The sequence below is a fragment of the Cololabis saira genome, chromosome 21, assembly GCF_033807715.1.
Source record: "Cololabis saira isolate AMF1-May2022 chromosome 21, fColSai1.1, whole genome shotgun sequence".
NCBI classification, from domain to species: Eukaryota; Metazoa; Chordata; class Actinopteri; order Beloniformes; family Belonidae; genus Cololabis; species Cololabis saira.
Genome location: NC_084607.1, coordinates 1,537,147 through 1,560,919, shown reverse-complemented (window position 1 = coordinate 1,560,919; position 23,773 = coordinate 1,537,147). Strand labels below are relative to the sequence as shown.

At 45.8% G+C, this 23,773-nt stretch overlaps 2 protein-coding genes across 3 annotated transcripts in view; one reads left to right on the top strand and one right to left on the bottom strand.

The window, feature by feature from the left end:
* atxn2l (ataxin 2-like) overlaps positions 1-1,752 on the top strand; it is a 35,171-nt gene extending 33,419 nt beyond the window's left edge. Inside the window, exon 22 of the mRNA XM_061712549.1 lies at positions 1,550-1,752. Within this exon, the coding sequence (XP_061568533.1) occupies positions 1,550-1,611 (62 nt within the window). The 3' untranslated portion in view covers positions 1,612-1,752. The remainder of the gene's footprint in view (positions 1-1,549) is intronic.
* A 710-nt stretch (positions 1,753-2,462) lies between these two features.
* LOC133422419 (protein TsetseEP-like) lies at positions 2,463-23,364 on the bottom strand. 2 transcript variants are annotated; one of them, XM_061712400.1, is made up of 15 exons: positions 23,205-23,364; positions 22,310-22,523; positions 17,641-17,746; positions 17,470-17,509; positions 15,766-15,794; positions 14,379-14,436; positions 11,322-11,380; positions 11,210-11,242; positions 11,033-11,075; positions 10,826-10,890; positions 7,899-7,922; positions 7,737-7,817; positions 7,168-7,209; positions 6,330-6,394; positions 2,463-4,365 (listed from the first exon to the last, which is right to left on the bottom strand). In XM_061712400.1, the coding sequence occupies exons 3-15, from the start codon at positions 17,744-17,746 to the stop codon at positions 4,351-4,353; spliced, it is 660 nt and encodes a 219-aa protein (XP_061568384.1). In that variant the 5' UTR covers positions 22,310-22,523; positions 23,205-23,364; the 3' UTR covers positions 2,463-4,350. The 2 variants fall into 2 exon arrangements, with proteins under 2 accessions (XP_061568384.1, XP_061568385.1); XM_061712401.1 differs by having other exon boundaries at positions 22,310-22,484.
* Positions 23,365-23,773: the final 409 nt, after the last annotated feature.

The window sequence follows — 23,773 nt, the reverse complement described above, 5'->3', positions numbered from 1 at the left end:
CACTGGTTCTTGGTAACTGTACCAAATATTAATGTCCATGGACCACTGGTTCTTGGGGTAACTGTACCAAATATTAATGTCCATGGACCACTGGTTCTTGGGGTAACTGTACCAAATATTAATGTCCATGGACCACTGGTTCTTGGGGTAACTGTACCAAATATTAATGTCCATGGACCACTGGTTCTTGGGGTAACTGTACCAAATTTTAATGTCCATGGACCACTGGTTCTTGGTAACTGTACCAAATATTAATGTCCATGGACCACTGGTTCTTGGTAACTGTACCAAATATTAATGTCCATGGACCACTGGTTCTTGGTAACTGTACCAAATATTAATGTCCATGGACCACTGGTTCTTGGTAACTGTACCAAATATTAATGTCCATGGACCACTGGTTCTTGGTAACTGTACCAAATATTAATGTCCATGGACCACTGGTTCTTGGGGAAACTGTACCAAATATTAATGTCCATGGACCACTGGTTCTTGGTAACTGTACCAAATATTAATGTCCATGGACCACTGGTTCTTGGTAACTGTACCAAATATTAATGTCCATGGACCACTGGTTCTTGGTAACTGTACCAAATATTAATGTCCATGGACCACTGGTTCTTGGTAACTGTACCAAATATTAATGTCCATGGACCACTGGTTCTTGGTAAATGTACCAAATATTAATGTCCATGGACCATTGGTTCTTGGTAACTGTACCAAATATTAATGTCCATGGACCACTGGTTCTTGGTAACTGTACCAAATATTAATGTCCATGGACCACTGGTTCTTGGTAACTGTACCAAATATTAATGTCCATGGACCACTGGTTCTTGGTAAATGTACCAAATATTAATGTCCATGGACCACTGGTTCTTGGTAACTGTACCAAATATTAATGTCCATGGACCACTGGTTCTTGGGGTAACTGTACCAAATATTAATGTCCATGGACCACTGGTTCTTGGTAACTGTACCAAATATTAATGTCCATGGACCACTGGTTCTTGGGGTAACTGTACCAAATATTAATGTCCATGGACCACTGGTTCTTGGTAACTGTACCAAATATTAATGTCCATGGACCACTGGTTCTTGGTAACTGTACCAAATATTAATGTCCATGGACCACTGGTTCTTGGAGTAACTGTACCAAATATTAATGTCCATGGACCACTGGTTCTTGGGGTAACTGTACCAAATATTAATGTCCATGGACCGCTGGTTCTTGGTAACTGTACCAAATATTAATGTCCATGGACCACTGGTTCTTGGGGTAACTGTACCAAATATTAATGTCCATGGACCACTGGTTCTTGGTAACTGTACCAAATATTAATGTCATGGACCACTGGTTCTTGGTAACTGTACCAAATATGAATGTCCATGGACCACTGGTTCTTGGGGTAACTGTACCAAATATTAATGTCCATGGACCACTGGTTCTTGGGGTAACTGTACCAAATATTAATGTCCATGGACCACTGGTTCTTGGTAACTGTACCAAGACTGAGGAGTTCCTGTTCTGACCCGGTGTCTCTCCCAGCTCTGCAGGTCCAGGCGTCCAATCAGCATCAGCAGCTTTCCTTCCACTCGTCTCCCAACTGAGACGCTCCAGCGTTTCCCTCGAACCTTCACAACGATCACCTCCTCCACGCTTTTACCTGGACGGTTCAGAGCTCCAGCTTCAGCTTTTACTACGACAGGAAGTGTCTGAGTTCAGCTTTTACTACGACAGGAAGTGTCTGAGTTCAGCTTTTACTACGACAGGAAGTGTCCGAGTTCAGTTCAGCTTTTACTACGACAGGAAGTGTCCAGTTCAGCTTTTACTACGACAGGAAGTGTCTGAGTCCATCTCCAGCTTTTCCTACATAAGTGCAGACTGTTTTATTTTGAAGCCGGAGACGAAGACGCTGGAACTTCTGGAACTTCTGGACCGACGACGGCGGAGACGCCGGGTTTCCGTCTCCGTGGAAACGAAAACCACGTCTTTAACCACGAAACCACTTGAAGAGACACTCGAACTTTGACTGTTTTTAAACCCGAAACCACAGACGAGCTTCCTGGGAACCTGAACGCACCTGGACGGACGCTCTGCCCCCGTAGGTGTGGCCACGCCCTATCCGGTGTGACCACACCCCCATAGGTGAGGTCACGCCCCCTCAGGTGAGGCCACGCCCCCGTAGGTGAGACCACGCCCCCGCAGGTGAGGCCACGCCCACGGCTTCACCAGGACGTGTTTAGTTAAACAATAAAAGAGTACAGTTGTGCAAGATGTCTTTATGTCTTTATTGTTTCGTACTCTTTTGCATCGTCTTGTAGTTTATTGCAGAAAACAAAAAATAAATGTTCTCAGTCAACAACATGAAGAAAAATGTAAATTAGAAATTTAGTGCAGAAAAGACGGCAGGAAACGCGATCGAACACCTGCAGGAAGTTTTAGAGAAAGTTCTGATCAAACATGACGTCACAAACTCTCTTTTTGTTTATCTTTTTATTGTTGCTCAGAAACATTTGTACATGACACAGCTGGATTCAGGTGTAACCATGGCAACGACACATAAATAGACTGGATTAACTTTCTCAGGAGTTGTCAGTAAAATCAAAGTAAAGCTGAAACGCACCGGCGGATCGTCGCGGAGCAGAGCGCTCGTCTGCGGCTCAAAAGAAAAGAAAATGTATCGGGATATCACGACACGTATCGTGATATCGCAATACATGTATCACGATACGATATATCAGGATACATGTATCATGATACGATACGTTTCCTGATACGTTACATGTATCCCGATACAATACCGTATCACAATACATGTATCGGTATACGATACATGTATCAGGATATCACAATACGTATCGTGATATCGCAATACATGTATCCCGATACGATACCGATGCATGTATCACAATACATGTATTCATGATACAATACATTTCCCGATACGTTACATGTATCACGATACGATACCGTATCACGATACATGTATCGTGATACATGTATGGGGATATCACAATAAGTATCGTGATACGATACGTATCCCGATACGATACCATATCATGATACATGTATCGTGATACATACGATACATGTATCTGGATATCACAATACGTATCGTGATATCCCGATACATGTATCGTATACCGATACACGTATCATGATACGCTACATGAATCCCGATACGATACTGTATCAGGATATATGTATCATTACAATCCCTTTTGTAACATTGTGATATATCCAAGTATTTTACTTTATTAACTTGGTCAAAATGGAAGAAAATAAAAACTTTCCAGATCTGACGCCGGGAGGCGGGAAGAGCCGGAGTCGGAGGGGAAACGGATTCGTCTGGGAACTTAGTGTTCCCAACCGTCCGACTCTGGCGGAGCGTCCTGGACCCGCAGGTTCTACCGGAGAACCGGTCCAGAGCGGGGGGGAGGTCTCAGGTTTGCAGCTCACCTGGACACGGGGATTCCACGGGGACGTCGGAAACATCGGGAACTTTGGGAACGAGCCGCGACGTTTAGGGAACAGAAGAGAGATGTTTCCCGAAGCGAGGCGGCTCTGAGACGCAGAAGCAGCAGCTGGAACCAGGTCCAGGTCCAGGACCAGGTCTAGGATCCTGGCAGAGCGTTCAGGATATCACGATACGTATCACGATACGTTACATGTATCCCGATATGATACCGTATCACGATACATATATCGTATACTATACATGTATCACGATACATGTATCTGGATATCACAATAGGTATCGTGATATCCAGATTCATGTATCACGATACGATACCATATCGTGATACATTACATACATTACATACATACATTCCATGTATCCTGATACGATACCGTAGCATGATACAATACGTAAATGTATCGTATATATGTATATGTATCGTATATGTATCATATATGTATAGAATACTATACATGTATCGGTATATCACAATACGTATCATGATATTCCGATACACGTATCGTATCACGATACGTGTATCGTGATACGATACGTGTATCTTATACCGCTGCAGCGGGTGAGATGATAACAGTTCCTCTAATCCAGGACCTGGTCCAGGATCCAGGACCTGGATGTGGACCTGGACCAGGTCCACATCCAGGTCTGGGATCCAGGTCCAGGTCTGGGACAACATGTCAACGACCTTTACGGAGCGACAAGATGACGATCTGCATTTCCACAGAACTCAAGTTGGATCCCAAACACAGCAGATCCTGGTTCTGGGAGGACCAGGTCCAGACCTGGACCTGGTCCGGGGTCTCTGAGGGGGCGTGGCCAGCTCGCGGGGGGCGGGGCTGGAGGCGGGCGACTCCCATCATGCACCGGGCTAGCTGTGGATCATCTGGAGAGAGGAAGACAACCGGATCAGCGGCGGCACCAACGGGACCAAGTAGTGGCATGACCATATTACAATCGGTCAGAATGGCCCAAAGGGCAATGTTGCTAGCATTTTGCTAACAAGCTAAAGTCACAAAAGTCCCATGTCACACCACTGTATCGTCGGTGTACAGCATGACCCCGCTCTGATGTAGAAAAAAAAATCCCCAAAAAATAAAACACACCTGAGAAAACAAGAAAAAACATGAAAATGAAGGCGATATAATGGTATACAGAAAAGGTTTCCCTTTTCTTCTTCTTATTCTTATACCCAGGGCCGCCGCAAAGGGTGTGCGAACCGTGTGACCGCATGGGGCCTCGCGCTTTGGGCCGTTTTTTTTTTTTTTCCCCCCCGTTTTTTCCCTTATAAATATCAACAGTCACGTTCCATTACAGACCTAAATGTGTACTAGTCTGTGCATATCAATAAATATATGTGCAATGATGCGCGTGTCTGTTGTTCAATACAACTGATCAGACCAAGCGCAGACACAAGCTGCTCTGATCCAGACGGTGGAGTTGGAACAAACTGTCACACAATGTCGAGAGAACGAGACAGATTCAGGAAATTTCCATCAGGGAATGAAAAAAGAAAAAAAACTAAAGAAAATGGAAGAGTTTAATGCCTCTCTGAAAGGCTCGTTTGATAAATTTGTTACAAAAATCACCGATCCGACCGGGTCTCCAGCAGCCGTGGGGCCCCGCGTCGAGGCAAGAGATGATGATGAGGCAGGGGAAGGTATCCAGTATTTTGATAATTGGAGAGTTAAAATTGCGCATATAGACACCCGATCAGACCCCAAAAAACCCCAAAAATTGGCGAGGCCCCTCCCCCCCAACAATTTCGCACAGGGCCTCGCAAATCTCCCAGACGGCTCTGCTTATACCGCACGCTTTTTTCGTCCGTTAATACGGCCCAAACCGCAACGTTGCACCTATACATGTCACCATGTCTCCATCGTGGCCTCGATGGGCATCACTTTTCTCAGTCAAAAGTGTTACCGTGGCAACGCTAGATGCCAAAAAGAAAAAAAAAAAGGCGAAAATTCGGACGCTTAATGCTCGACCGAACTTTATCGTAGAGACATCGTTCAGATTTACAAACACTTGGCCCGATTGGCACTAAAGGACTGGGGTGGCAAAAATTGTTGTTCGTTCAATAGAGTGTTTAAAAAAGAATGTCAGGACACGTCAGCTCTTTCTGGAGTTTTAATAAAAGCATTCATGAATGGAGACCACACAGTGCAGCCGATCAGACGAGCAGTCAGCCATGAGTGAAAATGTTTAGAGACGCCCTATCTCATAGTTCCAGCTAGCTTAAAACAATGAGACGATATATGGCCCCCTGACACTCAACCTGCTCCGCCATATAGTGAGAAATTCCACAGGACTGTGTTAGCATAGCAATGTTCACTTGAAAACAGGATTTGTGCTTTAGTCTTAAAGCAACAAAATGTATGTTATACTAAAATTTCCCATTACAGGACCGTACAACCTCATCATGCTAATTATTACGATTTTTGCGATATTTAACTTTCAATTAAAAAATACATTTCTTTTTATTTTGGACGCTTGTTGCTAGGCAACGGTTTATCGTACAGACATCATTACAACATTGACAAACCCGGGACGCGTTGTACTGCAACATATTTTAGTCTCATCATGCTAGCTAGTACGGTTTTTGAGATATTCAACTATGCTAATTTTGATGCTAACGGAAATTTGGACGCTTGTTGCTCGGCAACACGATATCGTAGAGACTTTGATCCAACGTTAAAAGACTCGGGACGATGTGGACTACGACATACTGAGGTCTCATCACGCTGTCGTTTACAGCTACAGAGAGATTGAAGCCAAATTGTCCCATTCTATCCTGTGGAGCTTGTTACCGTGGCAACAGAAACCCATGCATCTGTATGGGGGACCTACCGGGGGCTGGTTCACGTAGTTGTCGGAGTCGTCGCTGTCGCTGTCGCTGACGTTTGGCGTCGACTCTGCGGGGAGAAAAAGAAGAATCTGACGTGGAACCAGAACCAGGTCCGGGTCATGTGACCAGTAGGGATGGGTGATATTTTACCGTTCACAATAAACCGTCAAAAAAATTCCTCACGGTAAGAATTTGTATCTCACGGTAAAAATGATAAATTCCCGTTGATGATGTTTTTGTGTAAAACTGATTTATGGTTCTGTGTTAAATCCACGCACAACGTACGTGAAGGAAGGAAGGAAGGAAGGAAGGAAGGAAGGAAGGAAGGAAGGAAGGAAGGAAGGAAGGAAGGAAGGAAGGAAGGAAGGAAGGAAGGAAGGAAGGAAGGAAGGAAGGAAGGAAGGAAGGAAGGAAGGAAGGAAGGAAGGAAGGAAGGAAGGAAGGAAGGAAGGAAGGAAGGAAGGAAGGAAGGAAGGAAGGAAGGAAGGAAGGAAGGAAGGAAGGAAGGAAGGAAGGAAGGAAGGAAGGAAGGAAGGAAAATTCCCGTTGATACGTGTTTGTGTAACAAACATGGAGGATCTGAGTCGTTCCAGTTTTGCAGTACAGGTGTAACTCATTTAATTGGTTTTTATTCATTCAATGTAATTGGTGTAGTTTAGTATTTAGTATCTTTTACAGCAGTGTTTTGGCTCCAAAGACTGAATGTGGTGATAGATTTATATTTACAAAGATGGAGTTGAATTGGTATTTTTTTTATCATTATCAGGATAAATGCCAGAAATGATCGTGATAATGTTTTACTCCAAACCGCCCATCCCTAGTGTCAGGAACGTTACTCACCTCGGCAGTCGTCAGGCTTGACGTTGAGGTAGTCCGAACTTCCTGTTGGGGGGACAGGAAGAGAGGATCAGCTGCCATGGCAACGGTGAGAGAACAGGAAGTTACACCTGAGCGAGCTTCTGATTGGCTCTGAGGGCCCCGCCCACTTCTACCTGCTCCACCGATTCACTTACGACCAAGTTACGTCATAACCGCAACTCAGGGGCCCCTGGGGCCACGGGTCGGGAAACAAGTCACATTTCGTGAATAAAGTTGAAATGTTGAAAAAAAGTCGAAATGTCCAGAAAAAAGTCGAAGTGTCGAGCAAAAAGTCAAAACTTCGTGAATAAAGTGGAAATGTTGAGAAAAAAGTCGAAATGTCGAGAAAAAAGTCGAAATGTCGAGATTAATGTTGTAATACAATTTCGAGAAAAAAGTCAAAAGTAAAAATTTCGTGAAAAAAATTGAAATGTTGAGTTAAGTTTTTGACCAAACCGGACCGCTGGTAAGAAACGACTGGGAGGGTGAATGATACGTTTTTGTGGGTCCTGCCGGTTCCGGCTCGGCCCGCATCTCCAGAACAAACTTACCCTGCAGCGACGACGACTCCGACTCCGACTCCGGCTCCGGCTCCGATTCCGGCTCCGGCTCCGGCTCCGGCTCCGGTTTGGCTGAAAAGGGAAAAACAAACGTCACCAAAGACTCAGAACCAGAACCAGTACCAGAACTGAGACGGTGGAAACTGGACTCACGCATGTTCTCGTAGTCGTGCTGTCCTGGAAACAGAAACGGGTCAGAACATAAACGATCAGAACATCAACGATCAGAACATACAGACCAGGGGCCTCATTTATAAAAGAGTGCGTAGGATTCAAACTAAAAGTGCGCGTAAACCCAAAAGCCGAAAATGGCGGGTGCAAAAAAAAATCCGGATTTATAAAACCGCGTGCACGCACACTTGCACGTAATGTTCTCTTTATAAATCACAGTCCAGCTGGAAGGTTGAAGGTGAATTCTCCTCATACCCCGCCCTCTACACGCCCACTTTATACCATAAATGGGTAATGCAAAGTAGTTCATGACTGTATTTGCATATGAATGAGCTGCTGAGCATGCGCAGCGGCTCCTGCAGTCTGTTTGGCGTCAGGATGAATGAGACGTGTCGAGCCACCGTGACACTAAGGCCCCGTTTACACGGAGCAAAAACTGAGGCGTTTTCATGCGTTTTGGCTGTTCGTTCACACGAAAACGGAGCTCAAAGTCTCCAAAAACCATCATTTCTGAAAACTCCGGCCAAAGTGTAGATTTTTAAAACCTCCGTCTTCACGTTTGCTTGTAAACGGAGAGAAACGGACATTTATTCTTCAGAACGTCACATTATGAGACAGAAACGTCACCAGCGTCATGAGTGACACCTGTGGTTACAATTAGTTTGTAACCGTCAATATTTTCTTGTATTTTACCTGTTTTATATTCTAACGTCACACTTAAAAGTAACTCCACTTCTCTGTCACTCCAAACCAAAGACTGAATTATGGTCCCGCGTTAAATCGACGCAGAGCCTACGGCGTAGGCTACGCGGCGATGCGCGCCGTACGGTGTGCGTCGCCGCGTACCCTACGCCGTAGCTCTGCGTTGGTGTAACGCGGAACCATAAATCAGCCTGGAAGTTACACGTGTCATTTGTTGATGTTTTTTCCAGGATTCTGATTGGCTGGCATGACGTTAACAGCGTTTTTATGCGGATTCGTGTAAACAAAGAGATTTTGAAAACTATCTTGTGTAAACGATGGAATTTTTCAAAACGTAGAGGGGGAAATATCCGTTTTTGTAAATACCCGGCTATGTGTAAACGGGGCCTAAATTTCACGGGGCCTGAGATGGAGATGTTGTGGATGAGGTGGAGGCAGGAAAACCACATTATTTGGTGTCACAGTAGTGGCATCACTAACAGAAATAAAGCGAGTGAGTGGCAGCACGTCGTTGCTGCGCTAAACGCCGTGAGTGCCACGGACAGATCTGTGGCAGAAATAAAGAAGAAACAACTTTTCATTAACTGTATTTGACCTTCAATCAATTTTTGGCAGGTGAAAAGACCCATTTTCAGGGAGAAATCAGATTCTGGCAGGAAATCTCTTTTTGGCCCGACAGCCGTGTCCTGACTGACGCTGAGCTTCAAACACGAGGGACACGATCAGCGCTATTATACCGTATTTTCTGGACTACAAGCCGCAGCCGCTCTATTTAAAAAAGAAGATATTTAGCCGCAGATATTTCTGTTGTTAGATTAGGTATTTACTACATGTACAGAAGGATTCTGAACTGTAAATGATGTACATGTTTGTACCTAAATAGATCTTTCCTAACAGTGTCTTTTAACACGGCAGCAACTTTTCTGATTAAAACGGGACAGAACCAAGAGAAAATAACCAGTATTTATTTATCTATTTATCTGTTTGAAATCTGCTTCTACTTCTATCTGCTAAAGAAGAAGTAGCGTATTCTTCTTTGCATTTATTTTGTCTTAGTTTTGATTCTAATTCCAGTTAGCACTCCCGCTAGCAGTGGAAGAAAAATCCACCGAATAGCTGCACCTTTGTATAAACTGCTGGTTCAAAACCTATGAAAAAAGTAGCAGCTTATAGTCCAGAAAATACGGTATTATAAGTGTGATATGTGATGACATTAAGAGTATGACATGAATCTGCTTCATTTCTCCACCTCACCGCCTGCGTCTCCAGTTCCCCAGATCTTCATGTTCCTACGGGAGGGCCAGGGTTGCCGTAAAGATACGCACATATTTCTGTAGTTTTTTTTTTAAATCCCAACCTTTGCGTAAGAGTTTCGTCTCATCTTTCAAGCTGTTTTGTAGCGAGCTAGCTTTAGAAATGAGGCCCCTGATCATCAACGGATCAGAACATCAACATTCTGCTCATGTTGGTTTCATCTCACTCACGCGCACGCACACACACACACACACACACACACACACACACACACACACACACACACACACACACACACACACACACACACACACACACACACACACACACACACACACAGACATATACACACACAAACACACACACACAAACACACACACACACACACACACACACACACACACACACAAAAACACACACACACACACACAAACACACACACACACACACACACACACACACACACACACACACACACACACAGACATATACACACACAAACACACACACACAAACACACACACACACACACACACACACACACAAAAACACACACACACACACACACACACACACACACACACACACACACAAAAACACACACACACACACACAAACACACACACACACACACACACACACACACACACACACACACACACACACACACACACACACACACACACACACACACACACACACACACACATAGCCACACGGACATACACACACACACACACACACACACACACACACACACACACACACACACACACACACACACACACACACACACACACACATATACACACACAAACACACACACACACACACACACACACACACACACACAAAAACACACACACACACACACACACACACACACACACACACACACACACACACACAAAAACACACACACAAACACACACACACACACGGTGTCTCGGTACCAGAACTGGGTGTGGACGTTCGGCTCGGAGTGGTGGGAAAAACGCTGATTTCTGGAAGCACGTCTCTGCAAAAATCAGAGATGAGATCAGAGATCAGAGATCAGAGACGAGATCAGAGACGAGATCAGAGACAAAAGACGAGATCAGAGACGAGATCAGAAATCAGAGATCAGAGACGAGTTCAGAGATCATGGTTCAGACTCTCACACGTATCCGGGGTCGTCAGCGTCGCTCTCCGGGGATTCGGGTCCTGAAACGGAAACACGACTTTGAAAATCGACTGTGAGCAGAACCACAAAGTAGCAGTTCTGGACGGGGAGCGAGGATTGTCAGAACACCGGACCGTTACAGCGGGTCTCCAGGAGCCCCCCCCCCCCGGCTTACCGGTGACCGGGTTCTCGTAGCTCGGGTTGCTCTCTGTGGGACAGAAAACACGGATCAGAGACGGGTCTGGGCTCGGTTCTGGACTAACTCCCGGGTCAGAACCAGGTCTTACCGGTTTCCGTCCGGGTGAAGGACCGGAGTCTCCGATCAGGATCAAAACAATTATTTGGGCTGAATGAAAAAGGAAAAGAACAAAGATGAACATTCCTCTTTCAAAATAATTCAATTCACTCACTCATCTCTCATCTTCTCCCGCATTATCCGTTACCGGGTCGCGGGGGCAGCAGCCTCAGCAGGGATGCCCAGACTTCCCTCACCCCAGACACTTCCTCCAGCTCTTCCGGGGGGAGTCCGAGGCGTTCCCAGGCCAGCCGAGAGACATAGTCTCTCCAGCGTGTCCTGGGTCTTCCCCGGGGTCTCCTCCCGGTGGGACATGCCTGGAACACCTCCCTAGGGAGGAGGGACATGCCTGGAACACCTCCCTAGGGAGGAGGGACATGCCTGGAACACCTCCCTAGGGAGGATCCAGGAGGATCCGGTACAGATGCCCAAGCCACCTCATCTGACTCCTCTCAACGTGAAGGAGCAGCGGCTCGACTCCGAGCTCCTCCCGGGTGACCGAACTCCTCACCCTATCACTAAGGGAGCGTCCAGCCGCCCTGCAGAGGAAACTCATCTCTAAGGGAGCGTCCAGCCGCCCTGCGGAGGAAACTCATCTCTAAGGGAGGAAACTCCTCTCTAAGGGAGGAAACTCATCTCTAAGGGAGGAAACTCATCTCTAAGGGAGCGTCCAGCCACCCTGCGGAGGAAACTCATCTCTAAGGGAGGAAACTCATCTCTAAGGGAGCGTCCAGCCGCCCTGCGGAGGAAACTCATCTCTAAGGGAGGAAACTCATCTCTAAGGGAGGAAACTCATCTCTAAGGGAGCGTCCAGCCACCCTGCGGAGGAAACTCATCTCTAAGGGAGCGTCCAGCCACCCTGCGGAGGAAACTCATCTCTAAGGGAGGAAACTCCTCTCTAAGGGAGGAAACTCCTCTCTAAGGGAGGAAACTCATCTCTAAGGGAGCGTCCAGCCACCCTGCGGAGGAAACTCATCTCTAAGGGAGGAAACTCATCTCTTAGGGAGGAAACTCATCTCTAAGGAGGAAACTCATCTCTAAGGGAGCGTCCAGCCACCCTGCGGAGGAAACTCATCTCTAAGGGAGGAAACTCATCTCTAAGGGAGGAAACTCATCTCTAAGGGAGCGTCCAGCCACCCTGCGGAGGAAACTCATCTCTAAGGGAGGAAACTCATCTCTAAGGGAGCGTCCAGCCGCCCTGGGGAGGAAACTCATCTCTAAGGGAGGAAACTCATCTCTAAGGGAGGAAACTCATCTCTAAGGGAGGAAACTCATCTCTAAGGGAGCGTCCAGCCACCCTGCGGAGGAAACTCATCTCTAAGGGAGCGCCCAGCCACCCTGCGGAGGAAACTCATCTCTAAGGGAGGAAACTCATCTCTAAGGGAGGAAACTCATCTCTAAGGGAGCGTCCAGCCACCCTGCGGAGGAAACTCATCTCTAAGGGAGCGCCCAGCCACCCTGCGGAGGAAACTCATCTCTAAGGGAGGAAACTCATCTCTAAGGGAGGAAACTCATCTCTAAGGGAGCGTCCAGCCGCCCTGCGGAGGAAACTCATCTCTAAGGGAGCGTCCAGCCGCCCTGCGGAGGAAACTCATCTCTAAGGGAGGAAACTCCTCTCTAAGGGAGGAAACTCATCTCTAAGGGAGGAAACTCATCTCTAAGGGAGCGTCCAGCCACCCTGCGGAGGAAACTCATCTCTAAGGGAGCGTCCAGCCGCCCTGGGGAGGAAACTCATCTCTAAGGGAGGAAACTCATCTCTAAGGGAGGAAACTCATCTCTAAGGGAGCGTCCAGCCACCCTGCGGAGGAAACTCATCTCTAAGGGAGCGTCCAGCCACCCTGCGGAGGAAACTCATCTCTAAGGGAGGAAACTCCTCTCTAAGGGAGGAAACTCCTCTCTAAGGGAGGAAACTCATCTCTAAGGGAGCGTCCAGCCACCCTGCGGAGGAAACTCATCTCTAAGGGAGGAAACTCATCTCTTAGGGAGGAAACTCATCTCTAAGGAGGAAACTCATCTCTAAGGGAGCGTCCAGCCACCCTGCGGAGGAAACTCATCTCTAAGGGAGGAAACTCATCTCTAAGGGAGGAAACTCATCTCTAAGGGAGCGTCCAGCCACCCTGCGGAGGAAACTCATCTCTAAGGGAGGAAACTCATCTCTAAGGGAGCGTCCAGCCGCCCTGGGGAGGAAACTCATCTCTAAGGGAGGAAACTCATCTCTAAGGGAGGAAACTCATCTCTAAGGGAGGAAACTCATCTCTAAGGGAGCGTCCAGCCACCCTGCGGAGGAAACTCATCTCTAAGGGAGCGCCCAGCCACCCTGCGGAGGAAACTCATCTCTAAGGGAGGAAACTCATCTCTAAGGGAGGAAACTCATCTCTAAGGGAGCGTCCAGCCACCCTGCGGAGGAAACTCATCTCGGCCGCTTGTATCCGCGATCTTGTCCTTTCGGTCACTACCCAAAGTTCATGACGGTAGGTGAGGGTAGGGGCGTAGATTGACCGGTAAATCGAGAGATTCACCTTTCGACTCAGCTCCCTCTTTACCACGACGGTCCAGTACATCGACCGCATAACTGCGGACGCTGCACCGATCCGTCTGTCAATCTCCCGCTCCATCGTTCCCTCACTCGTGAACAACGAGATACTTGAACTCCTCCACCTGAGGCAGGACTTCTCCACCCACCTGGAGAATTCAATTCAATTCAATTTTATTTATATAGCTTCTATTACAACAAAAGTTTCTCCAGGATCTTTCCAGAACCAGAACATGAACCCCCGAGCAATTATTACATAAACAATGGCAGGTAAAAACTCCCCTAGTGGGAGGGTAGAAACCTGGACCAGGACCAGGCTCATAAGGGGGGGCCCTCCTGCCGAGGGCCAGACTGGTGGGGTCGGGGACGTCAACAGCACAGCAGGCAGGTGGAAGCAGCAGCGGGATGACCGGGGGGGGGGCGGGACCCCAGACCATCACGCAGCTCCCGAAGCTCCGGCCTGCAAACATGCAAAATAAAAGGCCGGCCCGGGAACGTGGAGGTTCAGGTACTCACTACGGAGACAGCGGGCCGGAGAGGAGAGGGGCGGAGCTCTGGTCGGTGGAGGGCTGACCTGGAACAGAGACCTTCATCATCATCACCTTCATCATCATCATTGTCACAAGTTAAAACCTACTACTACTACTACCTCCTGTGCTCCTGGATAGCCACTATTTCTAGCATTACCAAAACTTGTCCTATGCGGCAATTCAAACTCATCTGCCAGTATTGCCGCTTTCTGTAAATGATCCACTTTGTGGTCCTCCAAATGAGTCCTCATCCCTGGGGGCACACTATTTTTAAACTCTTCAGTCAAAATAAGCTGCCTTAGCCTACCATAATCCTCATTCACATTTTGGGCACGGCACCACCTATCAAACGCCATCTCCTTTTGTCTAGCAAACTCCAAATGTGACTCCCCCACTTTCCTCTGCAACCCCCGAAATCTCTGGCGATAGGATTCAGGTACCAACTCATAAGCACCCAACACCACTCTCTTCACCATCTGATAGTCAGCCGACTTCTCCTCATCTAGAGCTGCATACACCTCTTGAGCTCTTCCTGTAAATGCGCTTTGCGCTAGCAGCGACCAATATGCTGAGGGCCACTTTAAACTGTTTGCCTGGACTGGAGGAGCAGGGCCATAAGCTAGATGCGATTCTTGAACAGAATCGCAGGCTAGCAGCGTTGTTCGAGCTCATTGTCAAGATTGATAACACCCTGGAGAAGTTGGAAGCTCGGCTTGGTGGGAAGTGATCACAAATTCACTGAAGCTGCCTGTTTTTCAATATAATTGTTGATCCTATAATCTGCCCTTGACAGAGCGGTCTCAGGCCGATCGCTCCTGGTCACAATCTTCCTGGTGGAATGTAAACAAGATGACTCTGCCCCCACTAATCCCTCTCCCACGAACACCTGTGGATCCCTGTCTCAGAACTGTACGAGCCGCCTGATAGAAGTCTTCTAAAGCCTGGGAAGTATGATTACAGATCAGAAAAAAATACAGTAGTTTTAAGGTACAGAGACTGATATCAAAGATCATTTACAGAAGCATAAGCATAAACTGTTTGCCACCTTTTCAAATGAAAAAAAAAAAAAAAATAAATCCACCTCTTGCTCACAGAATTTAGGCACAAGGCATATATTACGCCTCCTGAGTTCAGGTTCATAAAAGGGTAGGCATAATAAGCCTTGGCTTCAGCCTATATCTTTTCGGTGCCATTTAAAATATTGGACTATTTTTATGTTGTATTATGTTGTATCCAATGGACCGAAATAAAAAATCAAAAAAAAAAGTGTCTGGAATGATCTCCTTCATACTGATTAAAGACATATCTCCAGAACATCGTTAGAATCTGTCCCAAGTGAAGGTAAAATGAGCTTTTAGAGGGTTTAAACTCACATGGGTGGATGACTCTGAACGGGGTCGACCTGGTGGACAGAAACAGAGTTAGTCAGAGTTAGTATGATTAAAAAAAAAAGTATGTGTATAAATGTATTTATATATATGTGTGTGTATATATATATATATATATATATATATATATATATATATATATATATATATATATATATATATATATATATATATGTACACATACATTTTTATGTACATTACGGAAGAGTATTAGGGCCAGGCAGGAGAAAAATAAAAATAATATTTTAGATGGATTCTTTTTTTATTATGCACTTTGAGAAAAAAGTCGAAATATTGAGAAAAAAGTTGAAATGTTGAGAATAATATTCGTCGAGAGCCTTCTTCCGGCTCTCGACGAAGGCGGATGCTTTTTCTGCTCCTCTCCCTCCCTATCTGCCCTGCTACTGCTTGTCTTCAGAGTCTCTTCTTTTCACTCCTCCCAAACTCTACAATCATGGAATTGATTAACTGGTCTCTCAGCACAATTGACCAAATTTTTGCGACGAGAAGTCAGGGGGTAAGGGAGCCCTCCTGCCCCGATGGGACATTTTTTTCTGGATACACAATGGATTCCTTCATAATTGGAATTATGAGAGCAAGATTTCTCCTGATCATCCTCCTGATCGGAGGGGGGGGTATTCCTGGTGTATCGACAAACGCGTAAGTCGCCGACAGCTGTTCTGGCTCTTTGAGAGCTGCCGGACGTGGCTGAAGGATCAAGCAAGGCGACCAATGCTCAGACTCTGACGTTGGAGGAGCAGGGCCATAAGCTAGATGCGATTCTTGAACAGAATCGCAGGCTAGCGGCGTTGTTCGAGCTCATTGTCAAGATTGATAACACCCTGGAGAAGTTGGAAGCTCGGCTTGGTGGGAAGTGATCACAAATTCACTGAAGCTGCCTGTTTTTCAATATAATTGTTGATCCTATAATCTGCCCTTGACAGAGCGGTCTCAGGCCGATCGCTCCTGGTCACAATCTTTCTGGTGGAATGTAAACAAGATGACTCTGCCCCCACTAATCCCTCTCCCACGAACACCTGTGGATCCCTGTCTCAGAACTGTACGAGCCGCCTGATAACATCAAGGACATTGGCTGAGGAGCAGCTCTGGGCGAAGGTTCACGGACTTATCGCGTCACAGACACTTACTGAAAAACACACACACTTCCCTCAACTTCAACGCCTGCCTTGGCTCCTCCCTCTTATCAGCCCCCACCAACAGTCTCCGGGTTTCGAGTGCCAGACGGCGATCACTTGGATGTGCTGTGCAGGGACCCCCCCCACACCCCACACCCCACACCCACATGCAAGTCCTGTGATGTCTGTTGCTCTGTGTGCTGCTGAGGTGTTTTTGCACCTTGATACTGTGTATATAGGTGCAAACCCCCCCCCCCCCCTCTATCCCAGTGTTACCAGGCGCACAACACCATCGTGCCGCCGCGGTGTATCCGAAGTCAAAAACAGTTTTCTAAGCTGACTTAGTAAACCTGATTCTGAAATTTCGACTTTTTTCTCTAAGTGCACAATAAAAAAAAATCTTCCCCTTCCCCTCAAATATTTTTTCTCCTGCATGGCCCTGATACACTTCTGTATATATATGTGTGTATATATATATATATATATATATATATATATATATATATATATATACATATACATATACATATATATAAATAAAATGTGGACTTACGGCACGTAGTCCTCTGAGGCGGCCGACTGCGGGATGGAGACTGGAGGAGGAAACAGAAACGTTAAAACCTCGGCAGCTCGACCCGGGAACCACCGGGGGACGTAGTTTCAGCATAGTTTTAGCATAGTTTTAGCGTAGTTTTAGTGTAGTTTTAGCGTAGTTTCAGCTCACCCAGCGTTCCTTTGTTCCTGCAGTCCAGACACACCAGGACCAGCAGGACGATGGACAAGACGACGGCGGCGGAAACAAGCAGGAGAGACCAGGAGACGTCCATCATCTGGGGAGGACAGGAGGTCGGAGGTTAGACTAAATAAACAGCCTAGTCATAAGACAGGAGTTGACCCTGCAACTAGAGGAAACAGCCTAGTCATAAAACAGGAGTGGAACCTGCGACTAGAGGAAACAGCCTAGTCATAAAACAGGAGTTGACCCTGCAACTATAGGAAACAGCCTAGTCATAAAACAGGAGTTGACCCTGGTAACTAGAGGAAACAGCCTAGTCATAAAACAGGAGTTGACCCTGCAACTAGAGAAAACAGCCTAGTCATAAAACAGGAGTTGACCCTGCAACTAGAGAAAACAGCCTAGTCATAAAACAGGAGTTGACCCTGGTAACTAGAGGAAACAGCCTAGTCATAAAACAGGAGTTGACCTGCAACTAGAGAAAACAGCCTAGTCATAAAACAGGAGTTGACCCTGCAACTAGAGGAAACAGCCTAGTCATAAAACAGGAGTTGACCCTGCAACTAGAGGAAACAGCAAAGTCATAAAACAGGAGTTGACCCTGCAACTAGAGGAAACAGCCTAGTCATAAAACAGGAGTGGACCCTGCAACTAGAGGAAACAGCCTAGTCATAAAACAGGAGTTGACCCTGCAACTAGAGGAAACAGCCTAGTCATAAAACAGGAGTTGACCCTGCAACTAGAGGAAACAGCCTAGTCATAAAACAGGAGTTGACCCTGCAACTAGAGGAAACAGCCTAGTCATAAAACAGGAGTTGACCCTGCAACTAGAGGAAACAGCCTAGTCATAAAACAGGAGTTGACCCCTGCGACTAGAGGAAACAGCCTAGTCATAAAACAGGAGTTGACCCCTGCGACTAGAGATTTTACTGCACAGGTTAGAGCAGTGTTTCTCAATCCTGGTCCTCGTGGGCCACCGTCCTGCATGTTTTAGATGTTTCCCTGCACCAACACACCTGATTCTAATTAAAGGTCCTCATTAAGCTTGTCACCAAGGTCTGCACAACTCTGTTGATGACACAGGTACTTTTATCACGGTGTGCTGAAGCAGGGAAACATCTAAAACATGCAGGACAGGGGCCCACGAGGACCAGGATTGAGAAACACTGGGTTAGAGCATGTTGTTGGGATTAAAGGGACAGCTCTATGTTGGTTTAAATCATATCTATCTGACAGGTTCCAGTTTGTTCATGTACATGAGGTTTCTTCAGAACAGTCAAGGGTCTGTTATGGTGTTCCGCAGGGTTCAGTGCTAGGGCCAATCTTGTTTAGTTTATACATGCAGCCGTTGGGAAGTATAATCCAGAATCACGGCATACACTTTCATTGTTATGCTGATGATACGCAGCTCTACTTGTCTATGAAGCCGGATGAAACAGAACCGTTAGTTAAACTTCAGGCATGTCTGAGGGACATCAAGGACTGGATGTCCAGAAATTTCCTGCTTCTAAATTCAGATAAAACAGAGGTTATCATTCTTGGTCCAGAGCATCTTAGGAAGGGACTAGATGGTGTTCCGATGGCTTCCAGTGCAACTGTGAGAAACCTTGGTGTTATTTTCCATCAGGATTTGTCGTTTAAACCATATGTTAATCAGGTTTGTAAAATAGCGTTTTTCCATCTCCGTAATATTGCAAAAATTAGGAAAATCCTCTCGCAGAGTGATGCAGAAAAACTAGTTCATGCGTTTGTATCTTCTAGACTAGATTACTGTAATGTGTTGTTAGCAGGATGTCCAAGTAATTTGCTGAATAGGCTCCAGCTGATCCAGAATGCAGCAGCACGAGTACTGACAGGAATTAGCAGGAGAGACCACGTCTCTCCAGTGTTAGCGTTAGCTCCATTGGTTACCCGTAAAATTCAGAATTCAATTTAAAATTGTATTACTTGCGTATAAAGCCCAAAACGGCTTAGCTCCACATTATTTGCAAGACCTGATAGAGCCTTATGTTCCTGGCAGAGCTCTCCGCTCTCAGAGTGCAGGTTTACTCGTAGTTCCTAGAGTATCTAAATGTAGATTTGGAGGGCGGGCGTTCTGCTATCAGGCACCATTACTATGGAACCAACTTCCAATCTGGGTTAAGGAGGCTGACACCACCTCCACCTTTAAAACTAAACTTAAAACCTTTCTGTTTAGCAAAGCCTATAGTTAGTGTTTAGTAAACCTCTAGCTGGTGTTGGTAAATCTCTAGGTAGTGTAAACTTTAGTGTGTCAGAGTCGTTCCTGTAGTTTCTTGTGCCGGCCCCCCTTTTTTTCTCTTTTGTGCATGTTTGCAGGCCGGAGCTTCAGGAGCTGCGTTCTGGCCTGCGATCCCGGTGCCCCCCCATCCCCGGTCATCCCGTTGCTGCTTTTCTGCGTTCTTCCTCCTAAAGGGGAGTTTTTCTTGCCACTGTTTGGCTTAAGGTTTTTCTCCCACTAGGGGAGTTTTTACCTGCCATTGTTTATATAATAATTGCTCGGGGGTTTATGTTTATGTTAATGTTCTGGATCTCTGGAAAGCGTCTAGAGACAACATCTGTTGTATTAGACGCTGATGAAGCATTGTGACAGCACGTGGCCCCTGCAGGGACAACGACGCCTTGCAGATTGCTCCAGCCTCATACCCCGCTCAAGACATTGTCATGCAAGTTCCGGCTCCTGAGGACCCCTGCCGGGACGAGGACTTGCAGGCAGCTCCAGTCTCATTCAATGCTCAAGACATTGTCATGCAAGTTCCAGCGTCTTGCATCCCTGCCGAGACAGGCACCGTGGAAGTGGATTTGACTTCCAGCCCCTGCAGAGATGAGGACCATATATGGACTTCCTGACTACTCAGGGGTAGTCCCAAAACTGAAAGATCACACCTGACTGTCTGTCACTTGGCTTGTGTATTCCCTGCCTTTTGCGCCTTGAATTTACGGTATAAAAGTCTTGTCGTCGAGCCACTCTGGGTCGGCATATCAACCAGACACTCGTCTGTGTAGATGTGCTCACCGACGGCTACTGAATAAAAACTCACTATACCACAAAGCGGACTTCTGAACTGGTTTTGATAAATTCCTCAACAACGCTATATAAATAAAATTGAATTGAATTGACCTCCTGGCAGACGCTCAGGTTTAGCTCGTGTCTGGAAACAAACCAGAAAATGGTGTCGAAGTGCTCGGGGAACTTCCTGGAGCTGCAGGAAGTCACGTTTACCGTCACGTTTACCGTCACGGTTCTCCTCCGTTTACCCGCAGACACGACTTCGGTCGGGTTCAGGGAGGTTTGGAGGTGGAGAGACAACTTTACCGCCTCGTCCTCCACCCAGAAACCTTCACGAACACGTGACTCTTCGTCACCAGCTGCTCCTTCGTCTGAACAGGGGAATAAAACTGTCTGATTCCGTAATGAGGTCGTGGTTTCTCAGAGAAAGAGCTGAATGAGAAGCAGGAACGAAACTCCGGTGCAGAAATGAAGGTTGACGAGGGTCTTGCACCTTCAGGGACTAAACTTAACGTTTAGGAGTTTATTTCATGCAGAAAAGCAGTGGCTGCTTAGGGCCCCGTGACCACTAGGGGGAGTTAAAATAAATAAATAAATAAATAAATAAATAAATAAATAAATAAATAAATAAATAAATACAATTATTATTACATAAATACTACCGAAGAGTATCAGGGCCAGGCAGGAGAAAAATAAAAATAATATTTTAGAGGAGGAAGATTTTTTTTTCATTATGCACTTTAACTATGTAGTCGAAATGTCGAGAAAAAAGTAGAAATGTCGACTTTATTCATGAAATTTCGACTTTTTTCTTGAAGTGCACAATAAAAAAAAAATCTTCCCCTCAAATATTTTTTCTCCTGCTTTTTCTCGAAATTGTACATCAACATTAATCTCCACATTTCGACTTTTTCCTCGACATTTCAACTTTTTTCTCGCAATCTAACTACAATAAAAAGTTCCTACATCTAGTTTTACAAGTGTATTTGTAATGACAGGGAAGAACATGAAATACGTTTGTAGTGGTGAATGATCAATAATCAGTATTATTGGCAGTAAAATAAGGATCAATAATCAGTATTATTGGCAGTAAGAGAAGGATCAATAATCAGTATTATTGGCAGTAAAATAAGGATCAATAATCAGTATTATTGGCAGTAAGAGAAGGATCAATAATCAGTATTATTGGCAGTAAAATAAGGATCAATAATCAGTATTATTGGCAGTAAAATAAGGATCAATAATCAGTATTATTGGCAGTAAGAGAAGGATCAATAATCAGTATTATTGGCGGTGGAGGATTAACACAAAAAAGTCGAAATGTCGACTTTATTTACGACATTTCGACTTTTTTCTTGAAGTACATAATGAAAACAAAAATCTCCCTCCTCTAAAATACTATTTTTATTTTTCTCCTGCCCTGATTCTCTTCCGTAACTAACATGGTCTTAATCCCTGTGGATTACAATCTAACTATAACAAAATCACATTTAGCTTCAGGCCCCGTGGAGGTTTGGGCCCTGATTGGGCCCTGATTGGGCCCTGATCTCTTGTGGAGTTTCCTCTGCGAGCCGAAGCGATAAAAAGGTGAAAAGTCCGGGTGTTCAGGCGGAGGATTGATTAGCTCACCTGAGGACGGCGGGAGGACGGCTGGACGGAGTTGGAGGACGGACGAGGTTCGGCGGCCTGGAGACGGTTCTCTACTGCGTTAACGCGACGCCCGCCATCTTCTCAAAGACGTCTCTCCCGTCGCTGTCTCTCTGTCACCCACTCCCCTCCTCCGACATGGAGACGCCCAATCAACCTTCAAGATCAACCTTCAAGATCAACCTTCAAGATCAACCTTCAACGCAAAAAACACAGAGCAAACAGTTCTCAATCACTCCGAGAAAGATCAACCTTCAACACAAACACAGAGCAAAGAGAGTTCTGAAAGGGCGTCTGTAACAACGAGGTTCAATGAGTCCAATTCGTATGAAAACCACAGACACAACTTCAGTTTGAAAATAATAATTTGTATTGCAACGCTTCACACAATGAGTAAACTAAATTAGAGTAAATGCACAAGTCTCAAGTTCTAAGTTTTTGGAAGTTTCTCTTCCTTAAAGAGTTCTTTAAGGAAGAACTTTGTCCATTGAATCGAGGAACAAGAGTCAAGTATCTCCATTCAGTTAACGAGGTTTGATCCTCCAGTTGTGGGGGTTTAATTGTCGCCATCAACGATTGAAGAGAATGGATTCTTTGTCCAAATCCATTCAAAGGTTTCAACTAAAAAAACACCTGACCTGGAAGAGGTCGGAAAAGAGTAATCAATATCTCTTAAATCAAAATCAAAGTTCATTATTAGTTGTACAACATTCCTTATCTTAAGTTCACAAAAATGGTTTCAATATTTACCCAACACAAAACGTAATTGGGAAAACCACTCTATTTAAGTTGCTGTTACAATAGCTTTAAATAAAGCCAAAAGTCAATAAAAACAAAAGTGCCACAAAACACACAATTCACAAACAAAAGAACAAACCTTTAGTCGTTCAGGGCTGGAACTAAAAGCCAAAAAGGAGTCGTACGGTTGAGTTTGTTCTGCCGGAGGTGACTCACTCACCGACCGACCGACCGACCGACCGCGCAGCTAAACTCAAGCGTGGGCCGATCAAACTGAACCTGATCAGCCGCTCATCTGCAAAAACTGCTAGTTTGGAAAGTGGTGGAGAAGGAAGGCCCTGCTGCAAAAACGCTTCATGCAAACATCTCCAGCCAATCAGGAGCTGCAGCTGCGACACCTCGAGCAGCTTCTGTGAGAAACTGCTGCAACCGACATCCTCCACCTACAAACAGGAAACCACACGGCGGGAAAGGAAGTCCTCCTCTACCTCTACCCCTCGCTCGCCCTCCTTTCTGCTGCTGCTGAAGGTGAACAGACAGGCTTGGGGGGTTGGGGGGCTTGGGGGGTCCAGGATCCAGAACCTGGATCAGGGGGAACCTGAGGATTGTGAGGATCCACAACCTCCGTCTAATCTCCTCGTATCAGATAAACCAAATGCAGTCCTGATACCATCACATGTAGTTTCCCGTCGTCACAACTGAAACTTT